Source organism: Staurois parvus, unplaced genomic scaffold (genome assembly GCF_062004578.1).
Source record: "Staurois parvus isolate SC_StPar_1 unplaced genomic scaffold, SC_StPar_1.0 ptg000630l, whole genome shotgun sequence".
In the NCBI taxonomy this organism is placed as follows: domain Eukaryota; kingdom Metazoa; phylum Chordata; class Amphibia; order Anura; family Ranidae; genus Staurois; species Staurois parvus.
In genome coordinates, this window is record NW_028318426.1 from 343,639 (window position 1) to 357,153 (window position 13,515).

Consider the following 13,515-nt stretch of genomic DNA (forward strand, 5'->3'; position numbering starts at 1 on the left):
CACCAGGTATTGCACACACAAGATGAAATAGAACAGGGTATTTTTAACACATGTACATGGTAAAACAGACAAATATCAGAAAAATTAAATGTTGGGATAACATACACTTGGTTTCTGACCACCCTTAATTCCTGGTAAGGAATATACCGTAGCTCTCCAGCAAGAATTAACCTGCTGAAGGGGCTTTAACATGTTGGCGTTGTCTTATCACAGACACTAGTTGAAGAATCAACAAACACAATTATCTGGAGCTGGGGCACCCCTGTTGACAAGTGTGGTGGAAGAAAATAAATTGCTTAGTAATGATGCTTTGGCTCATGTCCCAAATGCAATGGGTGTTATGGTAGTGAAAGTGAGAAAATCTTTTAGTCCTCGGCTAAGGTAGGAGCTCTTTCTTGCACTTGCCTTGCATGCCTAAGAGTAAATCCAGCTCTGTGTGTGCAGTATCTGTCATAAATTGTATATTGCAATGTCTTTTTACCGTGTCATATGCGGGTATCCTGTGTCTTATAAAGAAAAAAACCAAGGGTAAATATTGGTTAAAATACATTAACAAAAATGCAGGATAAATCAATAAATGTTCCTATTGTCCCTGCTGAATTGTACGCAAGTAAGGGAGCATAAGTCTTCTAGTAAGTCTGTCATGTATGCCTGTGCACATCTAAGCAGACCTGACATCAGGGCTTTTGTTAAGACTGCAACCCATGACTCATGGACCCTGATTTACTAATGTGCCTAGGAGCATTTCCGTGGGCTAACGTCTACTTTTTAATAGCGCCTGTCTACTTTTAGATGGCAAAGACATTTACTAAAGAAAGCGTCAACAAGTAGACACAAAATCAAATTTACTAACCAGGTACAATCCAGGAATCGGTCTCAAAAAGCGGACTTGCTAAGAAGCACGTCTAACACCGCGAAAAATCACTGCAGAGACATGTTCACATTGAAATTTGCTTTCCCAAATATCGGGACTTCACTTTAAACAATATTTTACATTTCAAAAAATTTTTAAAATATGTAAAAAATTGTTTTATAAAGGAAATCATGACAGTGGAGAACTAGATGCTTTTCCAAAGTCTATGGACAGATATAAATGCGCGTATGCAGAACACATTTTGTCCCCGGGACCACCCGGGGACATCATCCGAGTGACCCCGCCCCATGTGACATCATTGATGTCACATGGGGTGAGATTACATGCATGATGTCCCTGGGTGGCCCCGCCCCTTACATATTTAAGAGCTGTCACCCTAGCTCACAGCAGAAGGCCCCACAGCCAGCGTCAGGAGCGGAAACTTTTTTTTTTTCTTTTTTCAGGTCGCCGACGGTGGGCTTCGTGATTGACATTGGATCTACTTTGGGAGACATTATTTTATTAAAGGACTTGTCAAAGACTGTGTACTGTGTTTTTTTACACTACACTTTGGGTTTTTTTGTGAATTAGTAGCGGTACCATGTACCCCATACTCATTCACGTAGGGGGGGGGGCGGGATCTGGGGGCCCCCTTTTTAAAGGGGGCTTCCAGATTCTGATAAGCTCCCCGCCCGCAGACCCCCACAACCCCCGGCCAGAGTTGTGGGGAAGAGGTCCTTGTCCCCATCAACATGGGGACGAGGTGCTTTAGGGGGGAGCCCCCCTGCCCCAAAGCACCCCCCCATGTTGAGGGCATGTGGCCTGGTATGTCTTTGACAAGTCCTTTAATAATAAAAAAATCTCAAAGAATGTCCCCCGAAGTAGATCCAACGTCAATCATGGTGTAAGGCGCCAGCGAACCGAAAAAAGAAAAAAAAAGGCTGCTCAGCCTTCTGCTGTGAGCTTGGGTGACAGCTCTTAAATATGTAAGGGGCCAACCGAGGACATCATCCCAGTGACTCCGCCCCTTGTCACATGCGTGGTGTCCCCGGGTGGCCCCGCCCCTTACATATTTAAGAGCTGTCACCCAAGCTCACAGCAGAAGGCTGAGCAGCTATCCTCGGGAGTAACTCTTAAGGCCTGGCTAGTAGCTCATGACTTGAAATTTTAAGCCATATGTTATATAAAAATTTGCAGTAGTGGGTGATTTTTGCCTTGGTAGAGGCCAGGTATTTTCTGCAAGTCTGGTTTGGAGAGGAAGAGATATTGTGGTGAATTGCCCCAGACCACACTCACACTGTGTTTTGATGTGGGCTGTAAATGTTTTGCATTTTTTCCTTCTAAAGTGTGTTTGTGTGTTATTGTACAATGATTGTGTGTTTATTATCTTTGCATTGCAATCCTAACACGTCAATTGCTCTGCTCTTCCAAATCTGCACTTGGCTATAGTTTGCTCTTTTATACTGAAATGCAGTTTTCAGACAAACCTGATGAGAAATGTATGTGTGGGGGATTTGGGGAGGTGGGAGATGTTTTATTTTGGCACGTATGCATTTTTATATTGATATTTTGATCTGCAGCCTGTTTTGTGGATAAGTCTACTACATGATTCATATTAACCATTTGTTTCCTGCTGTAACCTGTGAAAGCACAGTTCATTAGAAGTATAATCTTTTAGATTGTAAGCTCTTATGAGCAGGACCGTTCTATTTTAGCAACATCAATCCTGCTTTTTTTTCCCACCAAGAAATTGACTACCTACTTGTTGCTGCTGTCCAAATAAATGTGAAATACAGGTGAAACTCGAAAAATTAGAATATCGTGCAAAAGTTCATTTATTTCAGTAATGCAACTTAAAAGGTGAAACTAATATATGAGATAGACTCATTACATGCAAAGCAAGATAGTTCAAGCCCTGATTTGTCATAATTGTGATGATTATGGCTTACAGCTCATGAAAACCCCAAATCCACAATCTCAGAAAATTAGAATATTACATGCAATCAATAAAACAAGGATTGTACATAGAACAATATCGGACCTGTGAAAAGTATAAGCATGCATATGTACTCAGTACTTGGTTTGGGCCCCTTTTGCAGCAATTACTGCCTGAATGCAGTGTGGCATGGAAGCTATCAGCCTGTGGCACTGCTGAGGTGTTATGGAAGACCAGGATGCTTCAATAGCGGCCTTCAGCTCTTCTGCAATGTTCGGTCTCATGTCTCTCATCTTTCTCTTGGCAATGCCCCATAGATTCTCTATGAGGATCAGGTCAGGAGAGTTTGCTGGCAAATCAAGCACAGTAATCCCATGGTCATTGAAGCAGGTTTTGGTGCTTTTAGCAGTGTGGGCAGGTGCCAAGTCCTGCTGGAAAATGAAGTCCGCATCCCCATAAAGCTCGTCTGTGGAAGGAAGCATGAAGTGTTCCAAAATCTCCTGGTAGACGGCTATGTTGACCCTGGACTTAATGAAGCACAGTAGACCAACACCAGCAGATGACATGGCTCCCCAAATCAACACAGACTGTATAAACTTCACACTGGACTTCAAGCATCTTGCAGTGTGTGCCTCTCCATTCTTCCTCCATACTCTGGGTCCTTGGTTTCCAAATGAGGTGCAAAAGTTGCTCTCATCAGAAAAGAGGACTTTGGACCACTGAGCAACAGACCAGGTCTGTTTTTCTTTAACCCAGGTAAGACGCTTCTGATGTTGTTTGTTGTTCAGGAGCGGCTTGACAAGAGGAATACGACATTTGAAGCCCATGTCCAGGATCCGTCTGTGTGTGGTGGCTCTTGATGCACTGACTCCAGCCTCAGTCCACTCCTTGTGAAAGTCCCCAACACTTTTGAATGGCCTTTTCCTGACTATCCTCTCCAGGCTGCGGTCATCCCTGCTGCTTGTGCACCTTTTTCTTCCACACTTCTCCCTTCCACATAACTTTCTATTAATTTTCTTTGATACAGCACTTTGGGAACATCCAACTTCTTTTGCAATTACCTTTTGAGGCTTTCCCTCCTTATGGAGGGTGTTAATGATGGTTTTCTGCACAACTGTCAGGTCAGCAGTCTTTCCCATGATTGTGATTCCTACTGAACCAGACTGAGAGACCATTTAAAGGCTCAGGAACCCTTTGTAGGTGTTATGGCTTAATTAGCTAATTAGAGTGGGACACTTTGAGCCTAGAATATTGCACCTTTTCACAATATTCTAATTTTCTGAGATTGTGGATTTGGGGTTTTCATGAGCTGTAAGCCATAATCATCACAATTATGACAAATCATGGCTTGAACTATCTTGCTTTGCATGTAATGAGTGTATCTCATATATTAGTTTCACCTTTGAAGTTGAATTACTGGAATAAATGAACTTTTGCACGATATTCTAATTTTTTCGAGTTTCACCTGTATGTATTTGATCAATAAACGTTTGGACTATGTTTATTTTTGGGGGGGTTATTTCATGTTCAAGTTCAATATACTAGCACCCCTAACACTTATATTTTGTGAGCTGTATAATATGCCCAAATCTAACTTGTTAGAGTGCACATATGTAAGTATGTCCAAACTAACAAACCAAAAGTCCCCTATCAGGGGCGGACTGACAACTCATGGGGCCCCCAGGCAATAGGGGATCATGGGGCCCCTGTGTCCTTGCCCAAACTCAAAAAAGCCTATGAAAAAGGTACCAGGGGCATCTCATGGGGCCCCTTACTGACCCTGGGCCCTCGGGCAGTGCTCGAGTTTCCAAATGGTCAGTCCGCCCCTGCCCCCTATTGCACCACAAGACCATGTTATGTACCACTGGTTGTGTTCAATGTGCAGCTAGCTCTTTTTCTACAATCCTCTTAACAGTAATAAATTAGGCCCCCAATTTTTGTTGACTTTGGGCCTTTACCGGCAAACATATATTAACCAATGTCATATACACAATAGAGCTACAAACATACATTCACCAATGTCATATACACAGTTGAGCTGCAAACATTCACCATGGGGCAGCATAGTGGCTAAATGGTTAGCACTTCCGCCTGGCAGTACCAGGGTCGCTGGTTCAAATCCCAACCACGGCACCTCCTGCCTGGAGTTTGTATGTTCTCCCTGTGTCTGTGTGGGTTTACTCCGGGTACTCCGGTTTCCTACCACACTCCAAAGACATGCTGGTAGGTGAATTGGCTCCTGTCTAAATTGGCCCTAGTATGTATATGTGAGTTAGGGACCTTAGACTGTACACCCCTTGAGGGTTAGGGACTGATGTGAACGTACAATATATATGTAAAGCGCTTTGTAAATTGACGGCGCTATATAAGTACCTGAAATAATAAATAAATGTCATATACACAGTAGAGCTACAAACATATATTTGCGAATGTCATATACAGAATGGAGCCACATGAAAAATTGCTATGGTGCACAAATAAATGCCAAGACGGCTGTTGGAGGAGGTGTTAGAGCAGCTGTCATACCGTTTGCGGAAGGACGTTCGCGCGCACCCGGAAGTGGTAGTGGATGGGAGTGTAGTTAGGAGAATTTAATGGTAATTTGCAAGTCTATTTTTTTGGCTTTATGAATTGTTCTTTTGTGGAATTCCAGACCACATCTGGACATGGCGAGATCGCTGTTCTCCACCAAGGAGCTGTTCCTCATTTGCAGGAGAAACATTACTAATAGTTGTTGTATTTTCAGTTGAAAACATGTTCAATTCCTAGATACATTGAGGTACATAGCAGAGGTTCAAGGTATTCCATAGAAGAAGTTATTGTTCTTCCTAACTATACAGGTGGCACAGACACAAGCATACACCCAGGGCCACTCTCAGATATCACGGGGCCCCAGTACAGCATACCTGACAGCCCCCCACCGCCAGAGAAAATATCCAAATTATATTTATGGTAAAAATACACTAAAAACATTATTAATTGACACAATCTCAACCATATTCCTGTGAAATCTAAATGATAAAATTGTACTGAGTTCATAAATAAAGCTGTGTGTGTAATTGAGGTCTTGGGGCTCATTCACATGGGTGCTGTGACCTGTAGAGTGGGAATCAGTGGTTTGCTTTTGTGGCTGTCGCTGTTTGCAGGCAACCTATGTTACATTATGGAAATGCTGCAGGTCATAATTTGGCAAGCATATTGGTGCAGGTGTACGGCCCTGAACACAGACAGTGAGCATTCAGGGCCACTTCCCCACGCCTTCATACCTGTCAGATTAAAACCTGTGTTCATACAGCTGCTGTGTCCCCATAGTGTAACAGGTGGCTCCAGCCACATGAACAACCCCCTCATTCATGCTGTACAGACCAGAGGACCCGTGCAAATGTGGCATTTTTTACTTTTTTATTTCCTCAGCTCATTAGTTTCAATGGGCTGCCTAACGTGTGGGAACATGCAAAAATACTGCAGGCATATTACTTTAAAAGTGTGTTGCACCTAACCGCACAGTAGTGTGGTGTCATGCGTTTTGGTGGCTGTGAATGTGTCTGTGTTTACCAGACGTGTGGAGGTGCAATTCAGTTTTGCATGGTACCTGCACACATCTGCAGAGGGCATTGCATTTCTTTGCTGTGCTGGAAAAAACGTGCTCTTGCATGCGTTTCTGCATCACAAATGGTGTGAACAAGTCCTAAGGGCCAGTTCGCAATATAGAAACACAGTCTAGATGTGTTCCAGATGCGTTTTTGCATGCACTTTTGTGATGCATGTTTAGCGTGTTCCAGAGCATGTTGGATGAGTTATTGACGTGTTCCAGTGCATTTTGGATGCGTTTTTGGTGTGTTCCAGTGCATTTGGATGCATTTTTGATGTGTTCCACTGCATTTTGGATGCGTTTTTTTTGTGTTCCACTGCATTTTGGATGTGTTTTTGGTGTGTTCTAATGCATTTTGGATGCGTTTTTGACATTTTTTTTGCATTTTTTTATGCATTTCAGTCTATTTTTACTCCTCTCTTTTTCTTCAATTTAATTAGAGACATGTGCGTTTTAGTGCGTTCCAGGACGTTTTACCGCATTCCAGTACAGTTCTATGCATAAACAATGCAGCCTGTTCAACTTTTTTGGCAGCACCTGCAACGCACTGGAACTGCAAGCGCTGATGTGAACTATGACATTGACAACCATATAACTTTCTTTCTGTGCATTTTGGATGCAAAAAAAGCAACTGAAACACATGTAGTGTGAACTGGCCCTAAAGGTTATTATAGGTAAGGGAACTGGACTGACTAGGAATTGTGAATTCAATCAGACTAGTGGTGAGATACAATCAGAAATCATATAATAATGCGAGATCTGAGCTGGAGGTGATAGGAAATGAGACACATTTTTATCAGTAAATAAATATTTAAATAAAAAGAGTGGGGTGGGGATACATAGATTTGCAGATGGAACAGGTGATGACGAGGGGGGTCAAGTTATATAAGGAGAGAGGTTTAAGGGCTCGTTCACAATTGACTTTATTTATAACTCTTGCCAAATGGCCCTATAGCGTTAGACAGACCTTTGGGAAGCGTTTTTAACGCTCCTCAAATGCTCCCCAAATGCCCTATGCGCGATTTTGAGGCATGTGATAAGCATTTGCCATGCATTAAAACTGCACCACAAATGGTATTAACGCTCCGAAAATGCCTCGCAACCGCAGCGCTAACGTCTGACAGGCGTTTGAGGAGCGGCACCATAGACTTGAATGGGAGGCTTCAACTCCTCCTGACTGGACATGAGGTGCCAGTTTTGACGTGACCAGGGGCGGACTGACCATTTGGAAACTCGGGCACTGCCCGAGGGCCCGGGGTTAGTAGGGGGCCCCATGAGATGCCCCTGGCACCTTTTTCATAGGCTTTTTTAGGTTTGGGCAAGGACACAGGGGCCCCATGATCCCCTATTGCCTGGGGGCCCCATGAGTTGTCAGTCCGCCCCTGGCCATGACGCAACGCTAACGCTTGAATGAGATGCTTCAACTCCTCCTGACTCGGCATGAGGCGCCAGTTTTGCCGTGACGCAATGCTGACGCTTCAGTGTGAACAGCACTGTGTGCTGCCATGTGCAGAATTTTCATAGGCATTTGAGAAGCACAAAAAATGCTTCCTAAACACCTGTCTGATGCCTACTGACAAAGCTATTGTGAATGTAGCCTTAGAGAAGATAAACAAAGTTGTAATGAAAAATAAACAGAAAGGGAAAATTGAAAGTTTCAAACTTGTCAGAAGAACAGGACGCAGGTAAGATTCACTCCCTTTCCACTTTCTAGTCAGTAGCCAAAATCTTAATTGACTGATCAATAGTCATGGCACTGAGAGAACCCTGGAAAGTGATGTCCAAATTTTGGGCATTCACAAATGTCAAGGAGCTTACAATCTAAGACTAGAACCTCAGACAACTTAACCTAACAGCATGTCTTTGGAGTGTTGGCAGAAACACACCTGTGCAGAAAAAGCATGCAAACTGAGATGCAGCCATGACTGAGATTAGAACTCATGACCCAAGTGCTGTAAGTTCTGAGTTCTAACCACTAAGTCACTGTAGGAGACAGTGTTTGAGCTGGAATGTAGAATAGTTACAGTGTTTAAAAATAATGATAAAGCAAGCGCTGGTAAAATTATATAGACCACTAAAATGGTATTACACAAGATAAATATAGGTATAGATATGAAGGTAGCAGCTAGCACTCAGAGTATCATAAATGCATGTAAATTCCAAAAAGTGCAAATAAGTGCAATAATGATGTAAACTGGTAAATGGTGCTAACAAAAGTTCATATAATCATTCCTGAAGAATGGAATGTCCTTTGTGTGAGAGTACCAACTCAGAGAGTGCCTATGAATGGCGCATGTGTTTTATCCATGACGAACAGTAGTGCTTGAACTTGTGAAAGGTAATCCAACCTTGGGACGGGTGTACATTCACCAGAACAAAAGTATTTTTGTGTACCAACACGTCCTCAGGGGCACACCAATAGGACGTGTGGGTACACAAAACGCATTGGGTGGAGCCCTATTTCTGACGCCACGCCGCTGCCATTGAGGATCGCTGGCCATCTTGGTACTCACTTTGCTATTATTTTTATTAATCCACGTGGATATTTTAAATTGTTACTCGTGACCATTATAATAAAGTACTACACTATTAAACACCTTTCTGGCTCCTTTGGCTGAGTTAATTCCTCCCCAGTACCATTTTGGCACCCACCCGGATGGATGGATGGAGCTGGATGACTAACCCACAGCTGCCAGCATATCGCTGCACCCCCAGATGTGTGATGTGTATAAACCATGCATATTAATACTTTTGTTCTGGTGAGTGTACATCCGTCCCAACGGTGGATTACCTTTCACGAGTTCATGCACTACTGTTCGTCATGGATAAACCACACATGCCATTCATAGGCTCTCTCTGAGTTGGTACTCTCACACGAAGGACATTCCATTATTCAGGAATGATTATATTAACTTTTTTTTAGCACCATTTACCAGTTTACATCATTATTGCACTTATTTGCACTTTGTTGACTTTACATGCGTTTATGATTGTTAACATGCATTTATCGCGCTGCACTATTACTTTAACATATTACTTTAACATTATTCAGGAATGATTATATGAACTTTTTTAGCACCATTTACCAGTTTACATCATTATTGCACTTATTTGCACTTTTTTGATTGATAACATGTTTATGATTGATAACATGCATTTATAGCGCTGCACTATTACTTTAACATAGAATAGTTACATGATTAAAGAGAATGAAGATATATAATTATATTGGGAAAATAGAACTAGACATTCTCAATTATTTGAAATATAAGTGTGAAAATGTTTGACATTTGAAAATAGAATGTATGCTATTCATTAGGAAATGCATTAGTTGTCCGATCATTTCTGGAGGAACAGAAACCAAAAATAAATAAATAACATTTTTTAATATAGGTGTGCTTTTTATTTTAAATTATAAGTATTCTCATATGCAAACAGAAAAATGCCAATGGGACAAAGCTCTCAGTTGTGCGCCACCTAGCATATCCGACATTGCATCTAGAAATGTGCCTGACGTGATCCCGGATTTACTAACAGGAAAGAGTCTACAAAGTAGACTCTTTTCAATGAGTTTGCTATACGCCTTTCTGCAGACTGACAGGTCTTGATTGATTGAATTGAGTCTGCCTGCCAGACGCTGGTAGACTAAAAACTTAGTAAATCAGGGCCATCATGTCAGCCAAACATAGTTTGCAAATTGGCAGTGTTACTGCTAGCAGCTGCAGCTGTTCACTAGCATAGTAAGAACGGAGTGTTTTCCTCTACAAGGGCATGCTGAGTGCAGAATGCACCTGTAATTTTTGAGTCTATATAAGAACTTCAGTTACTTACAATGTATAAACTGTCTGTTGAAAAACCACTGCAATTGATGGTGTCCTGATGTCCACTGAAAACGTTCACTTTTTGGCCAGTCTGTTGAGAAAAGTTTTAAAGAAAGTTAAAATATTCTAGTGCCAAGGTTTCCTTACAAGAAAAAAATAGATGCACGCTGGAAAGCGTCTGTCTGTCTCTCTCTCTCACACTCACACACTATATTGCCAAAAGTATTGGGACACCCCTCCAGATCATTGGATTCAGGTGTTCCAATCAACTCCATGGCCACAGGTGTATAAAATCAAGCACCAAGGCACGCAGACTGCTTCTACAAACATTTGTGAAAGAATGGGTCACTCTCAGGAACTCACTGAATTCAAGCGTGGTACCGTGATAAGGTTGCCACCTGTAAAATAACTCCATCTGTGAAATTTCCTTGCTACTAAATATTCCACGGTCAACTGTTAGTGGTATTATAATAAAGTGAAAGCAACTGGGAACAACAGCAACTCAGCCTCCAAGTGGTAGGCCACGTAAAATGACAGAGCGGGGTCAGCGCATGCTAAAGTTCACAGTGTGCAGAAGTTGCCAACTATCTGCAGCGTCAGTGGCTAAAGACCTCCAAACTTCATGTGGCCTTCAGATTAGCACAACAACAGTGCATAGAAAGTTTCATGGAATGGGTTTCCATGGCTGAGCAGCTGCATCAAAGCCTTACATCACCAAGTGCAATGCAAAGCATCGGATGCAGTGGTGTAAAGCATGGCACCACTGGACTCTAGAACAGTGGAGACGTGTTCTCTGGAGTGACCAATCACGCTTCTCTGTCTGACAATCCGATGGACATGTCTGGGTTTGGCAGTTGCCAGGAGAGCGGTACTTGCCTGACTGCATTGTGCCAAGTGTAAAGTTTGGAGGGGGGATAATGGTGTGGGGTTGTGTTTCAGGGTTTGGGCTTGACCCCTTAGTTCCACTGAAGGGAACTCTTAAGGAGTCAGCATACCAAGACATGTTAGACAATTTCATGCTCCCAACTTTGTGGGAACAGTTTGGGGATGGCCCTTTCATGTTCCAACATGACTGTGTGCCAGTGCACAAAGCAAAGTCCATAAAGACATGGATGAGCGAGTTTGGGGTGGAGGAACTTGACTGGCCTGCATAGAGTCCTGACCTCAACCCGATAGAACACCTTTGGGATGAATTAGAGTGTTTTAATATAATAAGTAATTGGCGAATACAACTACTACTGCATATAGTCTACTATTGTTTAGACCACGTAACCAATTTTTCGGTTTCTGAAGTGGCTACCAATATGCTAAAGTGGGACTTTAGTCTGAAAATCACTTCAGGATGGCCCCTTTTGCAGGTGTAGCTATGTAAAATTCTTTGATTGGAAGCTCTAAAGAGCAGGGCCCTCTGTTTCCTCTTCTACCAAATTGTATGTAACTGTAATGTCTACCTTCATTTTGTAAAGCGCTGTGCAAACTGTTGGTGCTATATAAATCCTGTATAATAATAATAATGTCAAACATTAAAAATAAGTGCCTAGCAATCTCTCCTTTCTCCTCCCTCCCCCCCTCCGCAATTCCATCTTTGGGTTCCGTGCTCACTCTTACCTTCCACTGCTGCCTAATGCTCTACCTTTAGCACTTACTCCTACATTTAAACTTTCAATGTACAATTTATTCCCTAGGGCTACATTTTGCAAGGTTAGCCTGTTTGATGATGAGCTACTTCTAACTTTAACCCAACCCCACACCATATTGCCAGTCTTGTTTTTCATGCTTGCACAGTTTTTCAAAATATCTCGTCTACTGGTAAATTAAGACAAATCCTCTTCCCTTGATATCTCCCTCGCCAATGCTGTGATCACTTCATTAAAGCAAAATTATAATTTCACCTGGCCCACCTCCTACCTCAATTATTTAGGAACTCGCCTTTCTCATAGAGTGTATGATTATATCACACGCTATGAGCCCAAATGTATACCAACAAAAAGTTGGTCTCCTTTCATGGATAGGAAGCATCAATTCTGTAAAAATTGCAGATCTACCAAAGCTCCTCTATCTGTTCTGCACTCTCCCTGTCCCCATTCCTTCCTATGCCCTTAAATCACTTGAGAATCATGTGCTACGATTGATCTGAGTCAATAAAAGCCTCAGGTCCCAAAAGAAACCACATTCAAACACAGAAAACAAGGAGGCTTTGGAGTTCCAAAATTCACAAAATAATTTTAAGCCACACAGATTGCTTCCCTGACTTCTTTTTATACTGAGCAACATGCCCCCTTGTGGGTCAATTTGTAAGTGTTCTATTGCTCCCCGGTCTCCCTTTGTTCATTCTGTTTATTCCCTTCAAAATTCAGACCTACATCTGTAAACCCTTTACTGAACCACTCACTCCAAGCTTTGGACTCCACGAAGTACTTTAGTAAATTAATTTCTCCACACCTGCCTGTTCCTTTTCTCTTACGCAATCCAATATTTATTTCGGGCTTAGAATCACCCAGCACATTTGGTCACTCTGTTCACACCTAGGCTGAAATCAGAGACAAGCACCAGACCCTGTTTACTGAACTCTTTCATTTTTTGTAAATTAAACATTGGCTAACCGCGGTGCTCACTAATAAAGGTCTGACATCTTAACTCTCGCTATTTGAGCACATTTGCACTTCTCTCCCCCAGACGTATCTCTATTTTTACTTGCAGTTGAATAGTCTCAACAGCTCTAATAGGAACACTTAAATTTCTAAATGGGAACACAATCTCAAAGGTACCAAAAACAAGGAAGACTGGTCACAAATCTGGTCCATGAGAAATTTCTAAAAATATGAACCCCGTGGATTCAATATGCTCACCCCCCTTATGTGCTGTTATAGACACTGAGGCCCTAGGATGGGGTGTCCTTGACATCCTTCTCTCCTTTCCCTTTTTCCTTTTCTCCTTTAAACTTTTTCCCTTCCTACTTTTATTGGTTCTCCCGCTGTAGAGATCCTTGTTTACATATTCCTTTGCTCTCCACATAATTACATAGCTAGTCTGCTTTTGTGAACTGGTGCCCAAAAACTGAACTTGAGGTCTTACTCCATAGTGTACAGGGGCAAAAGAATACAGGAGCAAAATGATGATGTCTCTCTCTTGATTCTATACCTCTTTTAATACAAGAAGGGATTTTGCATGCTTTTATTAAGTGTATGATCTACCAAAACACCCAGATCCTTCTCTATTGATCCACCATTGATTCCCCCAGTTGTACTCCCCCTAGTATGTATGATGCATGCATATTCTTAGCCCCCAAGTGCATAACCTTCATTTATCAACA

General features: G+C 42.2%; 1 protein-coding gene across 1 annotated transcript in view; it reads right to left on the reverse strand.

Moving 5' to 3' along the window:
• WDR38 (WD repeat domain 38) overlaps positions 1-13,515 on the reverse strand; it is a 182,282-nt gene that overhangs the window by 64,087 nt on the left and 104,680 nt on the right. Inside the window, exon 5 of the mRNA XM_089693386.1 lies at positions 10,213-10,293. Within this exon, the coding sequence (XP_089549512.1) occupies positions 10,213-10,293 (81 nt within the window). The remainder of the gene's footprint in view (positions 1-10,212; positions 10,294-13,515) is intronic.